The sequence below is a fragment of the Polistes canadensis genome, unplaced genomic scaffold (assembly GCF_001313835.1).
Source record: "Polistes canadensis isolate GaletaPanama2010 unplaced genomic scaffold, ASM131383v1 scaffold_281, whole genome shotgun sequence".
NCBI lineage: Eukaryota > Metazoa > Arthropoda > Insecta > Hymenoptera > Vespidae > Polistes > Polistes canadensis.
In genome coordinates this window covers 172,137-200,033 of record NW_014569828.1, presented here as the reverse complement: position 1 = coordinate 200,033, position 27,897 = coordinate 172,137, and the positions used below count along the sequence as shown (strand labels likewise).

The following is a 27,897-nucleotide window of genomic DNA, read 5'->3' as shown; positions in this document are numbered from 1 at the left end:
AATGGCACGACAGATGCGATAAAAGCTTTGACTTAGGATGCAAAGAAAGGAATAATATCTAAAGAAAAAGAAAACGTTTTTAACCCTCGAAAATACCACGTAATGCTTAAAATACGCACTTATATTTTATCTGAATTTTTTTTTACGTATTATTATTTCATTTTTCGTTATAAAATTATTCATTAGTTCGTATTCGAACACATTAACATTTGTTAATTATAGATTATACTTACAGTATACTATAGTTGTACTAGTATCAGTTATACTATTGGTTTGTAATATATATATATATTATTCATCTTATTTTCTCTTCAAGTATATTTCTTGAATTTTTTTTCGTTTTTTTTTCTCAAATAGAACAAACGTAACAAATATATGTTACATCATATAATTTTGTTTAAACAGATTAATTAAAAAAAAAAATTCGATTGTAGAGGGTTTATTCGTAATTCATAAAGAAAAATAAAACAAGAAATTATGCCATAAGGATAGACAATAAAATGGGTATTGCATTTGGCATGCCATACTTAAAAGCTATTGAATAAAACAAGCAAACGAAATAAATAATAGATAGATAATTAAATTGACGATTAAATCGCTGGGTGGTTGAACAAACAGAGCGAGAAAATATAGTAATGGATTGAACACAGAGTTAATTAAACAAGAAATAATGATAAAAACAAATAATCAAGAAAAATTCGGATAATTTAGATCCAATTCGAGTGAATCTTTCGTACAAATTGTGCATTGATCTAGGATTTATTTTGTATCATTAAATAACGTTCGGTGTGTAATTTTTTTCGAGACTTAATTTAAATAATCTTAAGAAATTAATATCTACTCATATAAGTTATTATAGAAGCTAATAACATTTTCGAGTATTTGACTTGGTGTCACATTTCTTTCTAATTTTTCTCTCATTATATTCGGAATTCATTTGTTCGAATTTCTCTTTTCATATATTTTCAAAGAAAAAAGGCAAGGCCTCATATACGCACACACACACATATATATTATATATATGAATAATGTATAAATATATATGTGCATATATAATAGATATATACAAATTTAGAAAGAGATAGAAAGAAAATATAAAAGTTGAAATATTTACAATTGCTCACGAGAATATCTTATCGAAATCGTTCGTATCGAGTTCTCGGTTCGATTTGGATCAAAGATCACAATAAAGTTGGCTTTCACTTATTGTTAAACTCGAGAGGCGTCAGTACATCTATGCGCCTTGAGAACTCTTCCATTTCGTTCATTTTGAATCACGTTTCTCTTTTGTCATTTACATCTTTTTCTTCAATTGGAATAGACAACTGTTTTTGTTTCTTGTAGCAAGTTTTAAAAGAAATTTCCATGATCTCGTGATCTATCGTTTTTGTTAGTACTCATGCAGGTAACAAATAAAACGAAAATCTTTCAAATAATTTAACTTGTGTGTACGTTATGATCTGATTGTTAGAAATTTTATCTCATTTCTTTCTTTTTCGTTTCGTTCATTTTGTTAATACGCTTTTTAAGAATTTTGTCAAACATTCGTAATTAATAAAAAATTAACGATTGCCATTAGGTTTCACGTGATCTGAGGATTTAGTATCGTTGCAACTTTGAAATTTCAAAAGACGAAGAAGAAGAAGAAGACAATAAAAGGAAAGAAATGTTTGCTCGTGATCGTAAATAAACGAATAATGGAAGAACAATAGTTGTAATTTTAAACCAATAAGTTGCCATCTTGGCAGGCTGGTCCCTTGCTAGGCCAATTGCAGGCATCTGCATTGTTATCGAAGGTCAAGAACACCGGGCAATTGAATACATGAAGAGTAAATGTTTTCTTCCATTCGTCCCAGTGACAAGCATAGAACTTGTTACAGGAGTTTGGATGTCTGAAAAGACCAGGTCTGGCACAGTTGTTGGGACCTTCAAGAATCTCTTCGGATTCCTCGAGATTTTTCGGAACAAAGCTATTGAAGCTGGTAGACGAGCCACCGATTGAATTGGTACTTGAATCACTTTGCTCCAATTTCTTTCCCGATCTTTCACTGGGAATATAACTGCGAGTAACGGCGGAGGTAGATACGCTAGGTAAATAGGTCGAACCAGGAGACACACTCTTGATCGAAGAAATCTTATCAGTGTTTCCAGTGATAGCCTTATTCTCGATTTTAAAAGGTCTCGGTGAAGAAGATTCATAATTGGTAACGTAATCATATTCGCCGGAGCCATCATTTTCTAGATCAACATAGACATCTGATTCGTCGTAATTGGCAAGATCTATTTGACCCTTCGATGAGTTTATTAAATTCTTTCCAGGTCCACGAAGAGTTCCGAAGGGATCAGCTTTACAAGTACATTCTGCACCGAGTTTGCTAATGAGTAATGGATGAAGATCGCTCCACTTAACAATAACTTTGCCTTTAGTTTGAACGGCAGTTGTTTTCGTGCTTATTTCGTAAGACGGTGTTACAGATGACGTTTTGCTATAACCACCTGAATATGTCGTTATAATTGGTGTACTTTGCGTTCTAGTTGATCCAACGTAAGTTTGACCGGCCGAAGTCGAATAGGATGATTGTTTTCTGCTTGATCCTCTGTAAGTCGATCCTGTAGAACTTGTACTATCGATTCCAGTATAAGTGTCATACTTATTAGGAACATATTTAACTGTTCCTCTGTTGTAATTATTGACAAGGGTCTCTACTTTATCTCGTGAGATATCTAAATTCGTTGGTGATCCTCCAAAAGAAGTGCTCGATCCAAATGATGTCTTTGTTTTCGTCGTGTAATCTTGACTAGATGACGTATCCCCAATCACTGAAATAGATTTTGGCGTAGACTGATCATAAGTAATACCGGATAATGAGAATGGTTTCGTGTAGATTACTCCGATAGGTGAAGAAGGTGTCGTTGACGATGACTGAAAAGAAAAGAAAACTTTTTCGTTATACTTTATGAAAACATTTATATTTATAAAATAATATCATTTTAAATAAATCATCGAACCTGTATACTTTCTGTCGGTTGCTGATAAATTATTGTAGAAGGTGTGACATTTTTTCCAAATGGTATCTTCCCTTTTGTATAAGTATAACCATTAAAACCACTTGAAACGGATCCTGTAGTGCTACTAGGAACGTATTGTATCTAAGAAACAATCAAATTATTAATCACTATTATAATATTACTTATGTCTTTTTTAAGATTCATTTTATTTGAGACACAATAATGTGATGGTAATAAATTCAATGGATCGAGTAAAAAAGTTACCTCTGGTTGCAAAGTCGGTTGTGTATAAGTTCCAAATATTGTTGATGGTCTTGACTTTTCCGAAACATATCCAGAAGATATAGAGACTGATGGTAAAGAAGTGGTAACAGGGATGTGATCCGTTTGATTGTATAAACCAGTTGATTGGAAAGAAGTTCCAGTTTCGAAGACAGATTGTCCATGCGTGGAAAGAGATCCAGTGTTGAAGCGATTATCCTTATAAGTATATGTTGCTCCGGTTGAAGTAATTGGAATAGGTGTTGAAGAAATAATAGTTTTGTAACCATTATCGAATACTGATTGAACCATAGTTTCGGATACTGGAATTTTAGCTGCTTCGAAAATTGTTGTTCTGTAATTTTCAAGTGGTCCAGTAGTGTAAAGTCCTGAGGAAACAGTAGGTGAGGGTTGTTTATGTTTAACAAATCCTGTTGGAACTTGTTCAGATACGTAGCTTGGTTTATTGTACGTGTCAACACCAGTCGATATAGGTGTTACTCCAGCAGAATCTATGGTCGATGGTGTTTGATAAATTCCAACATCTAGGTAAGAAGGTGTCGTCACCGCATAAGATCCTCCGCTAGACGTGGAATATCCTGTACCACCAGTATTATCGTAAATATTTGATACCGAATGCGATACAGCTGGTCCTAAAGTGATTTTAGACGTGTCGATGTGAGTAGCATCTGGTGCCTCAGTTGATGTAATTACATTTGAATGAATCTTAGACGTTTTCGTGTACCCAGCAACATTTCCGTCAAAAGCGTTTTCTCCAATTTTATCATAATTTATTGTAGGTCGCTGTCCAGTACTGGTAGCGTAAGATCCTCTACCACCTAAGGTTGCAGTTACATATCCCGTTATTGTTGGTCCTGTTTTTGTAAATCCATCTTGAGTGAATGTATTAGATTTAGTAGAAGAGTATCCCGAAGAACCTGTTTGACTGTAGATTCCGTCCAATCTGCCTCCAGGTACAACATTATCGGGAAGCGTACCAATTGAAGTTCTGTAATCTGTAAGATCACTTTCAGTGTATTTAGTGGTAACGAGACCATTATTAAATTTGATGGTACCACGTCCTCCGTTATCATGGTACTCATTTGTTTTATAACTTGTACTTTCAGTGGTTGAAGGGGTCACCTGTCCTACATTAGTCGAACCTCTGTTACTATTATAAACTGATGATTCAGAACCGGTATAGAAATAATTTCCTCCAACAGTAGTACCTTCTTGAACGTTTCCACCTACTAAAACACCACTAGAAGTTTGGCCAGTTAATTGAATACTTGGGCTACTCTGTCCCTGTAAGATTATGCCAGAAGTAGGAGTTCCACCCAATGAAACGCCCGAAGAAACGGATCCGTGCAACAAAGTGCCTGGACTAGCTGATTCAGAATAGATAGTTTTAACTCCATCACTAACAACATAGCCAGGAGAACCAGTTTGTGTTTTTACATATCCTGGTTGACTACTTCCAGTGATAACAGTTCCTTGTTGAGCTGATCCTGTTGAAATTGATCCAGATATATCTCCTTGAGTAATAACAGATCCAGAAGAAGAATCGTCAGTAACTATGGCTCCTTCGACATTGGTACCAGTAATGATAGCGCCAGTGCTTGTTTGTCCAAGATTATAACCATCAGAATAACCAGTATGTTGATAAAATATATTAGGTATAGGCGTAGTTTTATCAAGTACTAATGTAATATTTAAATTACTTCCTGGAACACTATCATATTTAGTGAATCCATCTTTACGGAAAACGTTTGTTGCACCAGTACCATCAGTATAAGTTGTTTTTATTCCGGAATATGTGGGACCACGAGATACTGTATGATCAGTAATGTATGTACCTGTTTGGCCTGGATAATTTGTAAATACTGATGCTGTAGAACCCGAACCAATTTTTCCACCACTGTAGGTTCCACTAACAGTATCTGTTACTGAACTACCTCCGGTAACACCACTTGTATAATACGGTACTTCCTCGGGTATTATTTGTACTGGTATAGTATAACCAGGCAATTCAGAGTCTTTAGATTTTTCAAAATAATGAGAACTACTACCTGTATGGCCTTGTGTCAATGTAGATGTCGTGTCATAACCTGCACCTTGTAATATTCCCGGTACAACTTTTCCATCTACTATCGATTTATCAGGATAATTTGAACCTATTGACGTTGATCCTGTAAATACAGTGTTAGAACCTCCAAAGTGTCCCGCATCAAATGAGCCTGTATATTGTGTTTTCGTTGAGAAATCTGATCCAGTATATCCAGATCCTGTAGATCCTGCATAATCAATTGTTTCAGCAGGTCCAATTCCAGCAGAAGATCCGGAAATAGAAGGCCTTCGAGAATATCCTCTATTCGAAGAATCAGTATAGCTACTTCCAGATGATCCTGTGTAACCTCCTGTTTGTCCCAATGTTCCTTTAGTTACTCCCGAATACAATGTACTGTCTGAATATCCACTAGATCCTTTCTGTTCGTTAAAACCTTGAGTATGTAAATCTATTGGTCTTGTATATCCAAAACCAGAATCAATTTTTCCAGATCCTCCTTTATAACCAGTACTAGATGATTCAGAGTATTCATTACCAGTTACTGAACTTCCCGTATATTGGGAACCTGATAATCCACTGGTCGATACGGTATATACACCATTAATAGATCCTACAGATCCACCACCAGTTTGAATCGTATTACTAGAACCTTGATAAGGACCACGTGTTCCTTGCGAATATTCTGATCCAAAAGAACCATGACCATTCGATTGTATATAGGTGTTAGAACTCGACGAATCACTACTAGTTTTCGTATATCCCGATTCTGCGTGGACACCAGTTGTAGAATCCCGATATACACTACTACTTATTGATCCTAACGATCCTGAATATCTAGATCCATCAGTATCTGTTTGAATTCCAATATATCCTGTGCCTGTTGAACCTTTGAATCCATCTGATACACTTCCCGTATAATGTCCACCAATTCCATGTGAACCAGTAATTGATCCATATCCCGTAGTACTACTAGTACCTGATCCAGTTGAAAATCCTCCAGTTACGTCCGAGTAACCTGTATTCAAGCCTGATTGTCCAATGCCGTGTCCAATTGATGAACCAGTAAATCGGGTACTAGATGAACCCGTAAATCTTGTACCAGATGAACCCGTAAATCTTGTACCAGATGAACCCGTAAATCGTGTATTAGATGAACCGGTAAATCCATTAGCACCAGTTTGATAATAACCTGCTCCGGTTGTTCCTGAAAATCCATCGGGTATTCCACCGGTAACAAATCCACCCACACCTTGAGTAGATCCGCTACTAGCGTGAATATCATATTCGCTTCTTGTATAGCCCGATCCAGAATTTGAACAACTAGGTACCAACCAAGGCCACTCGCAAACTAATTTTTCTTGATCGAATACCAATTCATAAGGGCAACGAAATTCGAAAGCCACCATTTCTGGTCCACCTGTTATAAAGTTTTTGTATTAGTATACAACGAGTATACTGTTTAAATAGAAATACATATGATCTGCCATACCTAAATCCATGCAAGCAAAGAACCAACGACAATTTCGTGGATCAGCATAATATCCTGGCTTAGGTGGGCATTGAAATCTAACTTGAGGAGCAGGTGCAACTTCGCTACTTCCAGGACATGGAGATCCTTGGGATAAGGATCCTGGCCAAACGCAAACTTCTGTTCTCTCGTCAAATGCCAATCCAGCTGGACAATCAAATTCGAAGACCGAGTAATTCTCTATGGCTTGATTGAATTTGACACATCGATAAAATCTGTTAAAAGAATAATTTACAATTTTATATAATATATTTGTGTTTCGGTATACTGTACAGATGAATATTTTCAATTTCAACTAAATGATTACCTGTTGCAGCTTTTTGGATGCACAAAGAAACCTTGCCTTACACAAGGAAATTCAGTTTGTGTATTTTCGCGTACTGCACGAATGTGTCCCTCGGTATCAACTACTCGAACCACTCTGTAGTCCGATGACTTTACTTTATTTGGATAAGTAATTTTTGCTTGCTAAAGATCAAGAATAAATAATATATTGACGATAAATATCAAATGATTAAAACAAAAACATAGGAAAACAATATATAATTTTTATCATAAAAATTAAGATTTATATATATGTTACCGTCGAAGCCGGAAATCAGTCATTGCTAGTAATTTCTCGGCATTGTTATCAATGCAAAGCGCCTTCAGACGAAGTTGCATATGGCTGTGTGTGTCTGTGCCCGAGAATGTATTCTTTTCAACGTTGTTTAAATAGTAATTTAATATTCTCTAGAGAATATCAAAGTATTATGTTCAATGCTTAGGAAAAACTGTAAGAATTCTTCTGTTTCCGACTTCATCGGAATGCTCTTTGCATTGGTGAGAATGCCGAAGAATTACTAGCAATGGCGGATTTCCGGCTATGACGGTAACATATATACTTACATGAAGATCATCTTCCAGCGAAGTGAACACATCGTGTGCCGATCTTTTCTTTAAATTTCTAAAAGACTGATAAACATCATGAGTAATCGGTTCACCACAATCACTTTTTAAATCATTTTCTATGTCCCAAATACCCAAGCCAGCAAGTCCACGTAGAATTACATATTTTCCCTATCAACAAAATCAAATTGTATTATATAACATAAGAAAAGTAAGAGAGAAAGGGAAATTATTATTCACTTAGTTATACTTTAATGCGAGCTGAAATTTTGTCCTCGAATGCGATCCATGTTTTATTTTTAAATGCGTACGGTGCCGTTAAATCCTCGTCTCTTTCGATCGTCCATTCTTCGTCGTCCATTGATTCGCAGAACTAGAAGTGTAACCGACAAATTGTTTTCAACCTACTTCTTATTCTGTTAACACTATATGCTTGTAATCTATTTAAATTTGATGCTAATTAGATTCTTCATCTCTTTCTATTTCGTTTTTTATTTTTTTACCTCTTTCCGATCGATGACAGTTGGATATTTGTCCTCAGTATTTGACCTTGGTGCATTCTCCGTCTCATTTTTCAAATTGAATTTGTAAGCACTTGATGGCATAGAAATCAATAGCTTGTTCTTTGGTGCACCTAATCCGCTTATAAGATCAACTAAGCTGTCCGTGTTGAGCATATCGAATAGACCCATCATACGGGAAGGATGAAAAGTATAATAGACTTCATCGTCATCTGTTAGGTAATGAGTGGCAATCGTAAATAAATCCACGTATCTATTTATGGAGAAAGAATGTACAAATTAGATTGCATTTGACATTTTACGTATATATAATACAATAACGCCATATTTTTCCATAATATGATACTAGAATATTAGGAAAAAAAAAAGAAAGAAATAGAGAGAGTGAGATAGATAGAAAGAAAAAAGAGAGATAATAAATGCATCTGTTGTAGATTTTTTTTTGTTTCTAACTCGATTTCTATAATTTATGCTTTCCAGTGACATTATAACGATATTAATGTTTCTTGAGATGCTCATTAAACGTTACAATGACGAAATGATTTATAAAATTGGATTAAAGAAAAAGAAAAAAAGGAACAATGAATTAATAAAGAAAAAAATGAAGATTGATAATATATGTAAGGTATTCGTGTCATCGAGATCACGTGGCCTTGTTTTAAAAAATGATACTATGACATGAATTCGTTTACATTTGTAATATTATTCCGAATAAGTTTCTAAACTCATTCATATTCAGTTAATACTCCGAATAGTCAGATTGTCTCACATAAGTGCGATATGGATCATCATCATTTCGCGTATGATTCAATCAAATGAACAACGAATGTATGTATACTTAAAATGATCCACGTACGAGAGTAATCTTTCAAGTGTTACAAGGATAAAGTTATCTACCAGAATGTTCAATAATCATTTTTCTTTTTTTTCTTACTACTGTTTCCTTTACATTTACCTAATATGATTTCTCAGATTGAACGATAACGCGAACAAGGATATTAAATAAATCGTAAATTATATTTTCGTAACATTTTACTCGCGTCTCATTCAGTTGTTCGCTATATATTCGTAAAAAAATAATAAAACACATTATTAAAAGAAAGTTTCTTACTTTGAAAGTTGTTTTAAATCGAATTGTTTCGCTAAATCTTCTGGTTTCGTTGGTAATGACATCAGTATTCTTTTGTCGATCGATTTTCGTACCATTTCGTCTTTGAGACCCTTTACGAAGTGATAAAGACGTTCTTTTGAACCAGCTGTTACATTTAGTTCCACACCGTCAACCTTAAAATAATGTATAAATTACATTACCTATAAATAAAATGTATAATAATAATTCTGTACTTTGTAATCATTAAAATAGAAATATTAATATTGCACCTAAAAATTGATAATACTTCAAACTTTGTCGGTAACGTTGTTTGTTATAAACATTTCTCGGTAATAAGTTTTTACGGTAACATATTGGACTTTTACACCTATATTCTTTGATTACAGGTAATGCATAGAAATGTAATTGAATCGGTTGATAATTAACACACCGGAAAGCAACTTTATCGACGGTGAACAATTTTCTGTTGCCTTTATTTAGGCACACAATAATTAATTCGATAAACATTTAAATGATAATAACTATAATATTTGAAGTAAAGTAATAAATGATTAAATTACGTATCTGTTCTCAACATAAAATAACGTATACGAGTTGAGATAAAACTTATTTATTAGTACTACGTCATTGTATCAACCTGTTTTCTGCTAAAGAAAGAAAGTTAAAATTTTCCACTTGATGTATTTATATTGATTTCTCGATTAAAATCTCATGAATAACTTACCTCATTTAAAATGTTAACTAAACGGGCAGCAGCCGTCTGACGAATCGTACCGGAAGTCTTAAGAATTCCTGCAGGATCGTTAACGGAAATGACGAATTGGAGTGGAGGATTCGCTTCTTTTAGATCTTCGCTAAATTCTTGAAAATCTATATAAGACATATTCAAAATTAATTTCTCTCGAAGGTATGTTCAGTAAAACGAATGAAAAGAATCTTATTAAAAACTGACAAGACGATCATTTAATTAAAAAAATACTTAACAGACAAGTGCAATGTACTGTTAATTAATGACAACTAGAAAATATTATTGAAATATATTGATACATTGTTCGAATGCAATTTCGTGATTAATCTTTTCAATTCATCTAGAAATATATAACATGTAATAAAATTAATTTATTTTTATCATGAATTCATGCGTTGAATTCGACCTTTCTCGTATTAATTGTAAAAAAGATAAAGAAATAAAATTCATCTTGTAAAAAATATCGTTCGTTGAAAAGGTAGAAAAGTCATGGTTAACTTGGTGTAATCATTTTTATAAAAGTGCATCGCATATTTCATTTTATAATAATTTAAAGAATGTATGATCAAAACTAATTGCTGCATACATTGGTAGTCTTCAAGGTAGACGATTAGATTGTTAGATGGTGTAATTATTTTCTCGTCGCAAAATCGAGAGGAGCATAGAAAGAAGAAAGTAAACACATTTAATCACAATTTTTGCAATGATCTACGTTCACATCTCGTACAATCTCTTTTCAACGAAAATCGAAAGTACTATGGGGAATCCAATTGACGATTATTAATAATATTTTTTTTTTTTTATAGTTTCGTTAATCACTTTTATTATAATCATATATTATATTACAAAATCTCTTTAAACAAATGAAACAAAATTTTCTACGTCGAAGAATAAATTAGATCATTTAAAATAATTCAATATTTCATTTATTATATTTTGTATTAAATCATATTATTATTATTATTACTCTATTATAGGATACCTAATAGGATTAGAAGAATTCTTGGTAAGAAAATCAAGCGAACGACGAATAAGGAATTTTATTTTCTTTTTTCATTATTGCAAAAGTGCGACGCATCAAAGTTCACTGCATAATTACATCATTGTAATTCTTGAAGTTACTTACAGTTAGATTACAACAACAAAAATTCATTGTGATATTCATAATCCTATTTATTTGAAATGTAATCGGCTTATAAGTAAGCAAGTTTAATTATTCTTCGTGGATGTACAAACGCAAACAAGACAATTAATGTCTTTTTATAATTCATAATTTAAAAAGTTCTTGAATTTCAAGTTTGATCGGAATATAGATCATCGATTTATTATCATTCATGCGAATGATGTTTTACGTAATTTCTATGGGTTCGGTTGGACCGGAACAGGGAAAGTAATACTTCTTTTTTTTTTTTAAATCTGAATCATCCGACAGAGAAATAGGGACCACTCTTTTGTGGTTTCAAATATTTAATTAATCACGCCCGTATAGATATATTAAAATAATATATTAGAACATCCACGTGTGTTCAAACACTTTCAAGATCGAATGTCTTCTTGACCCAGAAAAATTTCTTTTTTTTATATTATATATCGTTTACCTTTCGAGAAACAATCCTTAAAAAAGAAAAAAAGAAAAAAAAAGCTTCCTCCAACATTTTTAAGGTTTCTCCTGGATAGATTCTCATGTTCGCATAATCTCACGTCCCATACTTTTTTTTTCCTTAACCCGTCTATCCGTCTCTCTCTACTCAGGGGTTTCTTTTTCCATGAGGTAGCAATTTTATTTTCATCAATTTTTGTTCAATCCTAAATGTCTAAGTATTACGTTTTGTTCTTCATAAAACACTAATATCAGATAAAATAATATTTATAAATATGTATATTTATTTTTAAAAATTTTCAACGATATTATTATTATCGATAATATTAACGAGACTTCATTTCGATCTCGCAAAAAGATTTAAAATTTATTAATTTCGATAAGTATCATCATCACGACGATAATATGGGTTTTTGATTATTTGCAAATACATACTTTTCCAAAACCTTGTACGAAATTGTATCAAAAGAAAGAACGATAGAGATAAGATAAAAGAAAAATAATAATATGATGATCACATCCCCGATGAGAAGATTGAGTTATGTCAGAGATTTTTTGTTAGGGATATTGTTAAGCAACACGTATCGAGAAACACGAGATGATGTCTTGCGATCTGTAACATCGTATCATCTTTTCTTTGAAAAAATATAATATATTTATAAAGTATATAGAAACATGGGTGTAGATGATTGGAATATGTTTTACGTGTCTCTTCTCGAATTGAATTAAACCACTATGGTATATGGAAATTAAACTCCGATATCAATCTAGTTTCATAAATAACAAATTAAATGTAAACGTGTTTGAGTGTAAATTTTATACACCTTCCGAGAAAGAAAAACAGATATATATACAGATACACAAAGGTTAGCGATGTGTATCTCTTGTGCAGTCTCTTGTTGCAAGTGCAAGGACACGACTACCACCCGATGGTTTCAAATACGGGCTGGATCGTTTATGCAATTCCTTGAAGTCGTCGCATAAGCGCAACGACACTCTAACGTCATCATACTACCTTTCTTGGTTAGAAAGAATTTCCAGTAACATATTCTCGATTTCTCATTTGTTTCGTCATCTTATTTCTATTTTCCTTCTTCTTTTTCTTTTCTCCTATCTATCTGTCCAAGACGATTTGGTGTGCTATTTAATCGACCATGATATCAAGGACATCGATTTACAATTAACCATTAACTATTTAAACTTCGAACTTTAATCTAATATTATATATTTTTTCATTCTTTACTTATTTGACGAAAACGTAATAATTGATTCATTGAAAATTACTTATGTTAGATTAGATCGAGTTAATGAGTCATATAACAACCGTTATGGTTGTATCCTGAACGTGGGTGTCTGGTCATTGAATTTTGCAAGAATGTTCTCGATGAGTAATAGTTTTGTACTCTCGATTCGATCCACGTACATAGGTAATTTTTTTATTATGTTAATTCGGTAAAGTTAAGCTTGTTGCTTGTGTATTCGTTATAATAGAATTTTGAAATATGTTTCTTTTTTTAAAAAAAAAAAAAAAAGACTTACCGGTAACTGAAAGATTTTGTATGTCGTATCCTTGATATACCAAAGTGGTGCACCTGCAGATCGAATCTCCGATTAATTTTACGTCCTTTTTCGAAGTATAACAAATCACTTCTCTGCCTGGTGAAGTTTTTGTTCGACATTCTGGGGGAAAGAAAAATAAAAGTAAATAACAAATTATTGATACAAATTTAATACACAATATTTTCTTCTCTTTCTCTTATCAAGTTAAACATTTACACATTTTCAATACTACTAATATTATTTTTATCCTAAGAATAGATATGAACGAACAACTGAAAATGTTCGTTCATATATCCTCTTTCATCTTGTATCAATTTTAAACGAATGAACAAAAGTGACGATTACAAAGGCATCCGTCAAACACGTTTCACTGTCGTTGACATCATCGATGATTGCACTATACGAATAGAAACGTCTATAATAGTCGTTTACATAGAACTCGCAAACCTGTTGCAGAACATGGACTATGTAAAGTTGAAAAAAAATAGTAAATGAAATTTAAAAAAAGAAAATGAAAGAGAGATAGAGAGAGAGAGACGCATATATGAGGTGCATATTTATTGCTACTTTAAAGAAACAGACAGTCGCTATTATTATAAATTATTGTTGCCGGATATGTTGATTTCACCAACGAAGAAAATAACTTTGTCACATATCGGTAGTGTGTATCTTAAAATTTTTTAATGCTGATTCACGTGATCTAACTGTTAATTGGAAAATTCCTAAGCTTATATTACGTTAAGATTATAGAAGATTTTAATCAAAACTTGACAATAATTGAAAAAAAACAAGTATACAAATAGTTAGAGTAAATAAAGAACGAAGTTCTTATAACGAAATGTTTTCTTTGATAAACGAGACAACGGATTTACGCTTGATAGTTACGTCTTCAACGTAACTATTCCCCGATTTATCATAAACGGACGGGTAATGGCGCGAAAAGAGATTCTTTATTAAATAAGCAATACAATGCATTGTTAGATTGTTAACGGTTAACGATCTCACGTTGTTGCTCGATCAGTATGATAGTCGAATAAATCATTCTCCTCGGTGAAAGTTTTCTTTATACGGGATTCTTTCTCTTCGAATCATTTTAATGACTCATACGGTAGTAGTAGCATTTGATTTTTTTTCTTTCTTTTTTTTTTTTTTGAAAAACGAAAGTATTTAATCTATCCTCGTCATTATTTAGATGGTTTCTTTTTCTTTCCTTTTTTCAACTACTTCAAATACTTCATGCAAGTTGAATTTGTCCAATAGCCGAATGTCCATTACCTCAAAATCCAATTTTAAAACGAAACAAAAATGTATAATTCATGAGAATGAATAAATTAGAATGTATGTAAAGGATTTTTTTTTGTTTTTTTCATTATTAGAAAAAGAATACGTTCAAGACCGATTGCAAAAAAATATAGGTACATACATGTAAAAGATATCAAATTATTATAACTGATGTGTTTAAACGGTTAAAAATACTTTTAAACGCGTCAATTAATTTTTGAAGAATTATTCTCGTGTTCGGTGTTTTGTATTTTCTTTTTATTTTTTTAAATAAGTTTTTTCGTTTTTTTTTTCATCGATGTTATCGGTTTTCTTTAATGGCCACCGTTGACCATTGCAAGCGCATCGATTGCGTAATTGGTATCGTCCTTGTGTCAGACAGCGTGCTCCAGTTGTGCGATGGCGTAACAGAACCTCAAAGATGAGTACGATCGATCGTCGTGGGTAAACGATTAACATTTGCTTTTAGATCTTTGTGTTTCGGCATTCATTAAAAGATTTTCTTTAAAGAGAGAGAGAGAGAGAAAGAGAGAATGGTTCCATTCACCGATCTCACTAGAGTCAAACAATGACAGGAAAGTCATTTAAAGTCTAATTTTAAAAAGATGCGTCTCTCTTTATAGTTACCCGAAGAGACCAATTAGAAACTTTTGATCAATCCCAACGTAAAAGTTTTTCTTTTGAAACAATATCTCTCTTTAATTATTTTTATATCGATTTAAATGATTTCTTTGTGGATCATAATAATGATGAAATTACGATAACATTATTATCATCGAAACACGTTAAATGTGTGACGAACAAAAAAATAAATAATATTATATATAATATAAACAAAAAATATATAGTATATATATAATATAAAAATATATATATATATATATATATATAAAACTTACTCGTATTAAATCCATGAGAAAAAGTAGTAAAAAAAGAAAGGATGAGCAATAGGATTAATCGTGTCGTCATCCTATCAATAGCAGGATCCATTTTTATTCCTGCTATTATAATCGATCCTTGATAGAATCCTCTCGATTAATACTGGAAATTGAAGAAACAAACACTCGTAATCTCTTTATCGGCGTGATCATTGAGATCGAAGGATTAACGTGTTAATATTCAATATTGAAATTATATTAATCGGTCGTTAATTACTTTTTACTTTTGATTTTATTTTTATTTCTTATATCTCTTTATATTTTTAATTATATCCGTTTATCGAGATCTCCTCAAAGAGAGGAATAAAAATCTCAAAGGAGAAGGTTCCTTCGAGTTCGAACGCGCGTTTCGTACTGAACCCTCGGAGGACTCGTGCTCTCTTAGTAAACCCTACCGATCCGTGTGTCCGGATGGAAGTAATTGAGGACCAACAGAATCGGTTCAGGGAGAACCAAGGAGAGAGAGAAAGAAAGAAGCCGAGCAGAGCAGAGGCCAACGGGACCAACAGATCATACTCAAGATCATGGGGTGGGGTACCGGACTGGCCCAGATTGAGACACTTTCCGTGTTACATACGTGTGAGTGTACGCTTCTCTCGAGTTAAAAATAAGTGAACTCTTACTATCGTTACATTACAAGGCTTCTGATTCATAAATTCCAAGAATATTTTTAATTTTTTTCTTTTTTTTTTTCGATTTATACACAAAAAGTATTTTTCACCGCTAACATATATCTTTTGATTATTATTCAGGTAATATATTGAAGAAAAAATATACTTTCCCTTTTTTTTTGTTTATTTCTTTTTGAGAAAAAGATAGAAAAATATAAATGAGTTCTCTTGGATATTATAAATAACAAATAAATGTAAATATTACTTTTTTGTATTATTACATCATAGATGTGATTTATATATTCCATGATATTTGGAATGATAATTTTATGATAGCACGACGTTGTTGGCATACTGATCACAATTATACGAATATTGTCAAGATCACGATCGTTGAAAAGAACTTGATACGTTACCTAATACGTATACTCACTCACATTAAGTAGTAACTAAAGAAGGTAATGAAGTGTTAGGAGAAAACCAAGTATTTTGATTTGTGAAATAGCATTGAAGATCAATTTTATACAAATGAAATTATGGTTTCACTTTTAATGGTAAAAAAAAAACAAACAATGGTTTAATAATCGACCCACAGATTTTCGATAAGGATTATCAAACTATGGTATTCAATAGATACTTTTAATTTTTTTTTGTTTACATTACCAAGCATCTTTTTTTCATAATTTTGCGACAAGCGAACTTTTAACGATAAATTTAATGAAGGAACCGACACTTTTACCGAACAAAGAAGGAATATTTAATTGGTCACGGTGGTCTATGCACAAAATGCACTCTTAATGGCATCGATTTAACTAAATAAGCACTAACAAATAATCGGTTCGTTAAACATTCCACCGAAGAAGAATTTTACAAACAACACGCGATATTCTCGTTTCAACGTAGAAATTTGTTTTCGTTGTGAGTTATATTTGGTTATTATCAAAAAAGAGAGCAAGAAGGAAAAAATAAATAAAAAAGCGAAGACGTCGTTAACGGGGAAAGGAAGTTCCGTTGTTACGATCTAGAATTGTTGTTGTTGTATTAATTCACTTTAGTCCGACGTTTAATAAACCACCGTTGTAATGTGAAAAGAGAAATGTTGTGCTGATCGACAGAAAGTATTGATGCAAAATCATGGATAATGTATTTATATTATTAATCAATAATTTCGAGAAAAAAATATTTTTGTAAATTGTAAGATTAATAAACTAATAGATAGGTTGTAGTAAGATCGAAAGTATCATCGTACCTGAACGATCAGATCTACGCGGTACGACGGATCGTATCGAACTGCAGTTTAACTAAGGAATCTTTTCATTTCCCATGATTGGACACGTGTTTACTCGTCCTCTACGGTATATCTCTTCACGAGATGCGTTAACTATCTTCGGATTAATCATTGACGTATGTAAATGAGATGGAATAGCAATGAGAGGTAGGATCTGACACCACGGATACACTCTTCTTCTCGTAGGAGCATTATTGTTACGTCATCGGTAGATTTTTCGTTCAATATCATCATACGCGTAGTAAAAGGAATTTATTTTTCGATCATGACACTATTTATGATAAACGGATATCACAATGTATGTAACGTAAGATAACGACGACGACGACGAAGACGACGTTCTTTTTGTTTTTTTTTTTTTTTCATATCCGCATCAATAATTATTGACGTACCTTTCGAAACGGATCTAACAGCGATAATAACGTTTACTAATGCTAACGATGAGAAAATTCCTTAATTGTGTGATAAATATATGATCAGATTTTAATCAAAATAACGATAACATTAACTGATTTTTGTTACCTATCCACGTATTAGATAATAATAATATATTTGTAATCATATTTTTATTAATTTACATATACAATAAGATCTAGATTAATCGAAATCTTAATTATCGATTGTTTCTTTTATCAAATCGAATGAAGATATAAGTATAGCAGGATTATGATTTATCCGCATCACTTGTCCCTCGATTATACTAATTAATCAAATTTCCTAGCAGTGTATTATATAATATAATATATTTTTCTAACGTAGTCACACAAAAATGATTGGAAAATATCTAACGAAAGATATTTTTTGAACAAATAATAATATCTTTTTACGAAGTATCAATAAGACAGAAAATCGATCGAATTCAATGACCGATTTGTATCGGATATTACTACTCGTAAATGGTGTTACCGACGTTGGTGTTTCTGCTGAGTAATGTTAACGTTCGATCACGTTAAAGAAAATTATGAATCGAGTACGAGGCAAATCTATATAGAAAATACAGTGTAGTTGTTGAATCTATCTGTACCATTTGACATCTATCCTATCTAAAAAGTGATCGGTGTTATATTCTAGACAGTTCTAACGTGAGAACCAATTCCAATCAGTTTAGATTATTTCTATTTTATTTCTTATTATTTATTCTATTATTATTTCTATATTAATTATTTCTATACTATAAAATTCTCAGTTTGGATTATTTCTCAATGAAAATCTCGCGAACTCGTTTAAATGAAACAGTAAAAAGAAGAAAATAAAAATGGATGAGGAGGCGTGAATCATCCGATCAATAAGGTTGTTACTTACTTGGAAATCCGGTGGAGATTACTTTCATACGTTTTTGTTGTTACTAGCATAGATCCTTTACGCAGATTACGTCACTTTCGAGAATAACCAACAAAGTGAGCACCACTTGATCGTTAATCAAAGAAAAGAGACAACGACCAAAATTTTGGCATTACATTGGTTGCTCGGTAAGTCAACGAATACGAATTTTAAATTAACTCGTAAAGGACAATTATGTAACTATAGTGAACGATCTTTTGATATATCGTTAAATTATTCGAAATAGCGTAGCAATTGTAAATTCGATGACCATTTATGAACGACAGTCTTTATCTATTAATTTAATAATAAAGTATATAATAATAGGTACGATTTTAATTAGTTATATAAATTATTACGAATATATTCGATTAAAATTATTATCAATAACTTACGGTATATAAATTTTACTAAGAAATAATATAAAAATATATATATATTATCTTGTTAAAATATGTGTAATTCTATTTTCTTTCATACCTTAAAACAACTTACAAGTATAGATATTTTATGAATTAACGGTAACATATATATATATATTTTCTTTTTAAATACTAAATGTGAATTTAATTTACCTTGGAATTGGATAACGAAAGATGCTTGTACTTGTAAAATAATACGGATGATTATAAAAATAGGAAATGAAAGTTTATACGCGACAAAATTTCGTTTACGTACGTTCAAATAAAAGAAAAAAAAAACTATAGTGTGAGTCGTCGATCATTCGTAAGGCCTCTAGGCAATCTGGTGCAATTGCGTTGGTGCAACGACGCGTCCGTGCGTATGCGATTCGAGACTGTGCGAAGGGAAAGGAACTCCTTATTTTTTTCCTTTTCTTTTTTTCTTATTTCTTTTAGAAATATTGCATCGCTAGTAAAAAGGCTGTGCGCGCGGTTAACTTGAAAAGGAGACACTAGCTCGTTTGTGGGCGTTTCTGATGACTAGTATCACCGTTCGCAATATAATAGTACCGCGTAAGACGGATTTCATTAAATTGATGCATTAAATTGCATCGAACCATAATCGGACGAAACAATTTTACATTACACGGAGGAAACAAACGATTCCATTTCAAGGATAAGCCCCCATCGATGGTCATATTTCTGTTTTTTTTCCTCCATTTATAAAAAGATTTGCCCATATTCATCGAGATAAAATATTTTCTTTTTTTTTTTTTCTAACAACGAATGAGGACGTATTATAAATTGCTTATTATTATTCAAGATTAAACAATAGATTACTATTTAATACAATTTTTATATCTTTACTATTCGTTATATATGTATTAACCAACTGATATAACGAAATATTAAATATATATATATATATATATATATATATATATATCGATTAAGTAATTACGAAGTAACTACGTAATCTTTAACAAAAAAAAAAAGCAAAATTTATTCCCAAGAAACGTTAAAAATAGAAGCAAACAAAAGCGACGGATAAAAGGAGGGATCGGACGATCGGTAGTAAGAATTAATTTATCTTCCGAGGGGAAAAAAATAGATAGTAATCGTGATACTAATCGTCGACAAAAAAGAAACTCATGTTTGTTTGAATAGAATAGTTAAATCCTGCGAATTTTCCCATGAAATTTTTGTCTTTTTAATGCATTCAATTTACACACGTATATATATGTATAACGAATCCGACCTTCGTTTTACAATGTCAATTGCCAAAAAATATACCGTGAGAAAATCATAAATAATAGGAAGGCCACGGGAAAATATCTAACATGTTTATGGACTATCATTCATGGTTGTTTGAGTTCGCGTTCACGTTTATTCTCGTCGTAATTACACGTTACCGCAATTGAATCATTGGAAATTGTTTAAGGTAACAATCTCGAGAAATAAGGAGAAAGAAATTCAAGATATTTATTTCATTTTCCTTTTTTTCTTTTCTTTTCTTTTCTTTTTTTTTCTCCATCTTTCTTCCCCCGAGAGATCTACGCAACGTTTCACTCGCAACATTTCTTTTTCAATGTCTTCCGGATTCTCGTTCGATTCTCGATTCAAGAATTAATTTCTTTTTACCTTTCCAATAAATCTCACGCAAAACGGACGTCATCGGCTAATTAATTACGTCGACGAGAATGGTATTTTTTTTGTTTCTTTTTCTTTTTCTTTTTAAATAACCATTCCGCGAATAAGATATTTAATAATTAAGTAGACTTATTGTTACTTGGAAAAAATTCTAATGATTTTTTATTGAAGACGCGATAACATTTGTAAATATATTTTTCACGTATTACGTGGAAGAACATGTTCGTTTATTTTCACAAGATCAATTAATAATCTATTAGTCGATGTGAATACATTCGTAAAAATTCTTTTTTGTTCTTATGTATCTTTGTAAACAACACTTTACACGTTTAAATTATATTGTCGTAGTCGTTTAAATCGTATCAAGTATCCTTTGAAACATGGTAAAAACTATTAACATTTTATTATTGGTTCTTATAGCGTAACCATACTTGTAAGTACTCACAACTTTAATGTTCTTTCACTCGGTTACTTTTCATTTCTGCAGCACACGTTTATATAAGAGTCCTCTTAATTCGATAATTTTTCGTTGAATTTCGAAGATAAGCTTCGGGCATTTATGCTGAACAACTTTTAATCATACGTTCATTATTTCATTGATTCATTTGTAAACTACGATTTTTTAAAGATCATTTTTCTTTTTATTTCTTATATTTTTTTGTTTGTTTAAATCACGAGAAATAGTTATCTTTCTAATGATTATTATTCCGTAAGAAGTTCAAAATCTCTTGTGTAGCGATCAGGAAGTATAAAAGAAGTAGATTTTGACAAAGGTACGTTCCAGATAAGGACTCGATTACCTGAACCACTTGTTTTGAACAGGTAACTTCTCTCAATGGAACAAGTTGTTTAGTGATACGAAAGTACTTGACAGAAGAGAGAGCTTATTTGCATTGGATAATAAGTGAAACAGTTCTTTAGCTGTAACAGGATCTTGATTGGTGAAATAAATAATAACGGTGGTGGTGTATCCCTTTCTTCTTCTTCTTCTTCTTCTAACGTCGAAATTTTTAGAAAGTAAAGTCGAAATGGACAAAAAAAAAGAAACAAAACAAAAAGAACTTTCTTACGGTTAACGATAAATTTCCAATGAACTAATAGTATAGAATAATACATCCACTCTATAAAGCAAACATTATTATGTAATAATTAATTTTGATCATTTTTTTTCGAACGTGGGCAGGGGTCAAAAATGAATCGGATAAATGAAATAAAAAAAATGGAAAGTTGAATTATTAATAATTTATAAGGATATATATATATAACGTGACGAATTAATATTGGAGATTAAATAATAAACTAGGGCATCTATTTTAGAAATCAATATATAATAGCTAATGTAAAACGATATTTTATCGTGATTCAAAAGAAAGTGACACAGAGAAAGAGAGAGAGAGAGAGAATAAGACAAGATAGAACCGACAATGAAAAATATCTGTTCCATGATCTAATGCAAAGTAATACTAGTTTGTTTGTTTGCTTGCGTTCCAACACAAAAGTTAAAAGAATTGCCTAAAGCGACAACGTAAAAGGCCCCGAAGCAAAATGCTTTCCCTTATCGTAACTCGTTATTCGCATGAACGCATATCGGGATGAAATATTTCGATTTACAAACGTCAATTCAAACGTATCAATCACAATCCTAATTACAACGAATAGTTACGAATTTAAATGTATCACGAGTTCCGCATTTTTTACGATAGAAATTATATTTTAACGTTACGTTTTATTCTACTACTTGTTTCTTCAAACACATTATCACATCGATCATTATTTTTAATTCTTGAATAAACAATATATATTTGTATAGTAATAGCTTTTGTTAATCGACATTTACTAATCACGAATTAATTATTTTGTATGTTTCATTTAATATACGTGTTTTTATATTTTTAGTTATTTATAGATAATTGATTAAAATTTTATCAATAAAAGTTTTTGTCGAAAATAACGAGCATAATTTATCGATTAAAACAAAAAAGAAAAAGTACGAATACTTCTCTTACGTGCGATAGAATTTTATTTAGAATTAATTAACGAATAAATAATTATCCAATGATCGTCCTTGTCCAGACTCGTATTTTTTCCAATCGATTTATTAAATATTTTATAATTCATCGTTCTTATCGATAATTCTCATTAAGTTTATATAAATACATTCGATATTTATTTATTATCAATTTTATTCTAGCAAAGTAAAATAATAATAATGTAAGTTTTTTTTTCCGTATCATAAAGATTATTATTCAGATAAAACGTATTATATCGTATAATTAATATCGAAGGAGAGAACACCCTCACCTGACCCCGCATTGTCAAGGTCCTTTCGACGAACGATGGTTCCCCATTAATGACGTAACCTAACTGGATTCTCGCAAGAGATAATTTTTAACACGTGTCTACTTATACTTCTTTAGCAATTTCTTTACCTTTCGATAATGCGAATAAGAAAAACATTATGTTATTCTTTTTTAACATGAACTATAGAATATTTTGTTAAAAATTAAAATCATACGTTTTGTTTATATCGTCAACAATAATTGTATTAGAAACTATTCAAACATTTTACGAATTAAAATTTCAAGGGTGAAAAAAAGGGGATAGAATGACAATAATAATCATGTAACATGATTATTATTTTTTCTTCAAACAGTAACTACACAAACAAAAGAACAAAAAATATATATTAATTTCAAAATATTTAATTTAATTATTATAAATATAATAATTCCAAAAATATATATTATTCCAATTATTATATATATATAATAATTCCAATATATATATATTGGAATATAAAATAACGATGTGTTGTACATATTTGGTCGAATGGAAATCGTAAATTGGCGAATGAATGTATGCTCGTTTGAAATGATTTTACGTAAGAACATTTCGAACGTAGTAGACTGGTGGTGATCCACAACGGAAAGCATTTCACGCGTGCACACGCTTTTGGGTGTGACCTACACGCGTGTAAAACCCTGTCGACGACCAGCTTCTCATTTATGTCCAGACCAAGACTTTTGCCTTGCTGCTTTCTCCGCAAGTATTACGTCATGTCTTCCCATTTCAAAGTATCTTTCTCTCTTTTTTTTTATTTTTTTTTATTTTTCTTTTCTTTTCTTCCTTGTTAGTTACCGCGACGAGGACAACGACAACATCAACGACGACGACGACGAACCCTTCGAAAAATGGCGCCATCGTCAAATTCACATCAAACTTCGTTTCGTACTTGCCCCAAAAAATAAATGTCACTCGGTTTGACGAGCGTGAAAATTGATACCTCTGATTATTAAAGTTAATTCCATAAGAAAAAGAAACTTCTACAATGTGAATATTATGGGATTAAATTTTTTTTTTTATATATATATATATATAATATACTTAACGAAAACAGAAAAAGAAAGTTACGATAATCCGTGTCAAAGGGATTACGAGAATAAGGAGAGAGAGAGAGAGGAAGATAATACAATAAAAAACAAAAAATTGATTAGTTATTTAATCCATAAGTTTATCGTAACAATTCGTATGAAGTATTGTACTATTACCGTGATGATATTAACATGATGCGTATATTTATTTATTTAACATATTATTAAACTTGTTAGAATTGAAATAATTGTATGAAAATTAAAATAATAATTTATAACAAATTGTAATAATCGAAGATTCATTAACAACGAAGTATTGAAGTTTAATTATTTCAGAAATTTTGTAAAAGTGATAGTATGTACTCTGTACGACGACAGAAATGGATTTAAAATTTAATAGGATGACTTTACAAATCTTTCTCGAAATATGAATGAAAATAAGAAGAAACCAAAAGAAATCGACTTTTCGATTGGTCGAATTGGCGAACCAACCAGGAAAGAAAGTGACCTAGGAACATCAGTATCGAAGTGGGGGGCTCGTGTTTTTATCTCAACAGGTAAACGAATTTACGGTTACTGTCACTCACGATACGATCTTTAATTATTCTTTCTCTTTTACTTTTCTTTTCTTTTCTTTTCTTTTTTTTTATGGGCGTATCTCTCTCACAAAAGGAAATAGATTTGGACGAAGATATCGTAGTTACTTCCGAAATGTCTACTTTGAAATTGTAATTTAAAGAAAAATATAATACTTTTATAAAAAAAAAAATATAAATATATATTACTATTTTTTTAAAATTAATCGTAGATATATGTACTCAACACATGATATAAAATAAGAAAAAACTTTTAACACCACCGATTTTTCATTAGGAGTAATCATTCAATGAATACTTCTATGTAAAAAAAAAAAAAAACAAAAAGAAAGAAGGAAAAAGATTAAGAACAAGTTGTTACGATGAACAATAACGTAAATCAAAATCATCTTTCAATTTGCAAATAAATTTCAAGTGGCATCATAAACGTGGAATGCTACTTTGATGATTATAGGTATGTATATATATATACATAAATAATTGTATATTTAATATTGCAAATGGATTATTCAAATACGTGACTCGATGAACGTTACTTCAATCGATGTCACCTGCTTGCTAACGGGAGAAGATAGATTCATGTACCTTACAGGAGACACAACTACTTACGCACTTTACGAAGTTGGTACAAATTACAAATCGGTTTATTTGCCAACGCAATAAGTCGCGTCTCGAATTCGCCTTATCTGCAAAACTCGTCGTACGAAGTCGTATAACGAGTGAATCATTATACAAGTAACATAAATACCTACGTAATTTTGTGGTAATAAGCGTGTGAAGAATTTTGTTTTTTTTTTTTTTCTTTACGGTCTTATCTTAAATCCAATTGTAATTTGATTATCTTTTATTTAACATATTTTAAAATAAGAAATTACGATGTCTTTGTAAATGCTTTTAACGCTTAATAAAGAAGGAAAAAAAAAAGCAATGATTTCCCATAATTGTTTACTGAACTTGTATTGAATTTTAAATATTATTTGTGTATTCTAGCTTTCTTTTTTTTTTTAAAGTGCGTAATTAGCCGTTTGATTATATTATAATATATGCATTTGTTTAAATTCATTTAAAGGGATTATTTTGGTTGTAAGATTTTGTCCAAGAGAAAGAAATAACGTTTAACCGCATTGCCCGATGCAATAATTTGTGCAGCACGATTGATCAGAAAGGTCGAAAAAAAATACAACGACCAATCGATACGCACCGTCGAGCACCACTGTCAAACGATTTTTATTATTGCAATTTCGCACTCTTAAATCGTGCCACGAAGTGAAGGTTTTAATGTCGATTATAAATAAGGACAACGATCTTTATTATATTTAATGGGCAAAAATTTTATCGATTATTTCTTTATTGATTATCGGATAATTAAATAACTTTTATGTACTACGGGACGACACGGGTTTTTTTGATAAACGATCAAATTAATTCGATATAATATATCGGATAAAATTAAAAGAAAAAATCACTTTTTTTTTCCTTCTTGTTTTTTATTAATATATTTCCATGCTTCGTATTACTAACATAATTACTGATGAGTCTGAGCTTATTTAGTTATTTAACATTTCCCAAATAAGCATAATTATATCCGGAAGAAGAAGCTTTCGATTTCGCTTGGAAATCTGTTTCATGGACAGAAGCGCATCCGTTTCCTTTTACCTTACCATTGGATTTAAACGTGACCCGAAAAAATGCCTCCAGGCTACGTCAGCGAAAGTAGTTCGTTTTGATCTACTACTACTACTACTCGGGGCAATGCTTCAACTTTTCAAAATGAAAGATTAGGTTTTTGCCTCGTTCCTTTCTTTTTTCTTTTTCTTTTTTTATTTGGTTTTATTTTTTCTTTTTTCTTTTCTTTTCCTTTCTTTCTAATTTTATTTCATCGTTATTTAACGACTTCGTACTCTTTTCAAATTCGTATTATTTTTCGATCGTAATTTTTGTTAACGAATACTACAATTATACGGGGTACAATTATTTTTTTCTGTCAACTTAATTACGCTGTAAAATACATCGATAAATATTTACAGAGAAGAAGAAAAAAAAGATGTGTCAGAGATCTTGAGAACGTGTGTATTATATTATATGTTGAATACATCAGATTGGTAAGAGAGTTAATTATTGGTTGCGTTAAACGTCGTCGAATATTGAAGTTTTATTACTCTGTTCCTCAAGGCTTCATCCGCAATCCAAAAGGTCCGATCGTAAATTTGATAAATTTTTTTTACGAGAATAATACTTAAGAAAAAAAAGTAATGTTATAGATCGATAGTGTTAGCTGAGTTATTATAAATTCGTTCGTTAAAATTGGTATTGTTGTATACCGTTTAATGAGCAATAAATTTAATTAATAAGATTATTAAATTTTTGAATGACATCTGCATTGTCAAATACGCGAAATTGATATATTTACGTGGATTACTTTGCTGCGAAGATACAACTTATTAGCAACTTGCATAATAGTTTATAAAAATATCTCTTATGGGGACCCTACGACCCCTCTATTCTAAAATTAGGAACATTATAGAAATAATATTTTAACATAAAAACTCGATTACATTTCCTTTTAATATAAAAATAATCAACGAGTTTTAATTGACCAAAAGAATCGTGTTTAATTGAATTACAATCAAGAGTATAAAAAGTATTTTTTTTTGGACCGGTCGAACAAGGTACGAAAATGAAAGCAAATGTCTGAACAACAAGGAGAAACAGGATCACAGAGGTATAAAAAAAAAAGTATGTCGAAACGTTAGTATGGTCCACCCACAACGAAGTTAATCATGTCAAGGACCGATTCCGAGCCTTCTCTTTTTCCACTCGTTCAACGAGAGGACATATATATCCTCTCAAAAACCCTACAGATGCGAAAAATGTGATCGATCTTATTCACAGTAAGTACTACTTGGACCAATTATCGGTTTCGCAGCAATCAACTGACTCGAATCCCGAAGATCAACAAAAGACATTATCGGCACTTTACGTTTGAGTGTTGAGAGATTCGAAATTTCTCTCCCTCTCTCTCTCTCTCTCTCTCTCTCTTTAATACTGAAGTTACAAAATCAAGTATCATGTATAGTATAATCAAAAAGTACAGCTAACTTATGGCAGTTAGCCTAAAGAAATGGAATGTCACATGAAAGAGAGAAA

At 31.3% G+C, this 27,897-nt stretch overlaps 1 protein-coding gene across 1 annotated transcript; it reads right to left on the bottom strand.

Moving 5' to 3' along the window:
* Positions 1-1,050: 1,050 nt before the first annotated feature.
* LOC106791050 (serine-rich adhesin for platelets-like) lies at positions 1,051-17,408 on the bottom strand. Its single transcript, XM_014756404.1, has 13 exons — positions 17,374-17,408; positions 15,475-15,616; positions 13,274-13,414; positions 10,111-10,256; positions 9,387-9,559; positions 8,258-8,528; positions 8,005-8,127; positions 7,755-7,925; positions 7,174-7,334; positions 6,828-7,081; positions 3,274-6,755; positions 3,010-3,150; positions 1,051-2,923 (listed from the first exon to the last, which is right to left on the bottom strand). The coding sequence occupies exons 2-13, from the start codon at positions 15,563-15,565 to the stop codon at positions 1,721-1,723; spliced, it is 6,357 nt and encodes a 2,118-aa protein (XP_014611890.1). The 5' UTR covers positions 15,566-15,616; positions 17,374-17,408; the 3' UTR covers positions 1,051-1,720.
* Between the last annotated feature and the right edge of the window lie 10,489 nt (positions 17,409-27,897).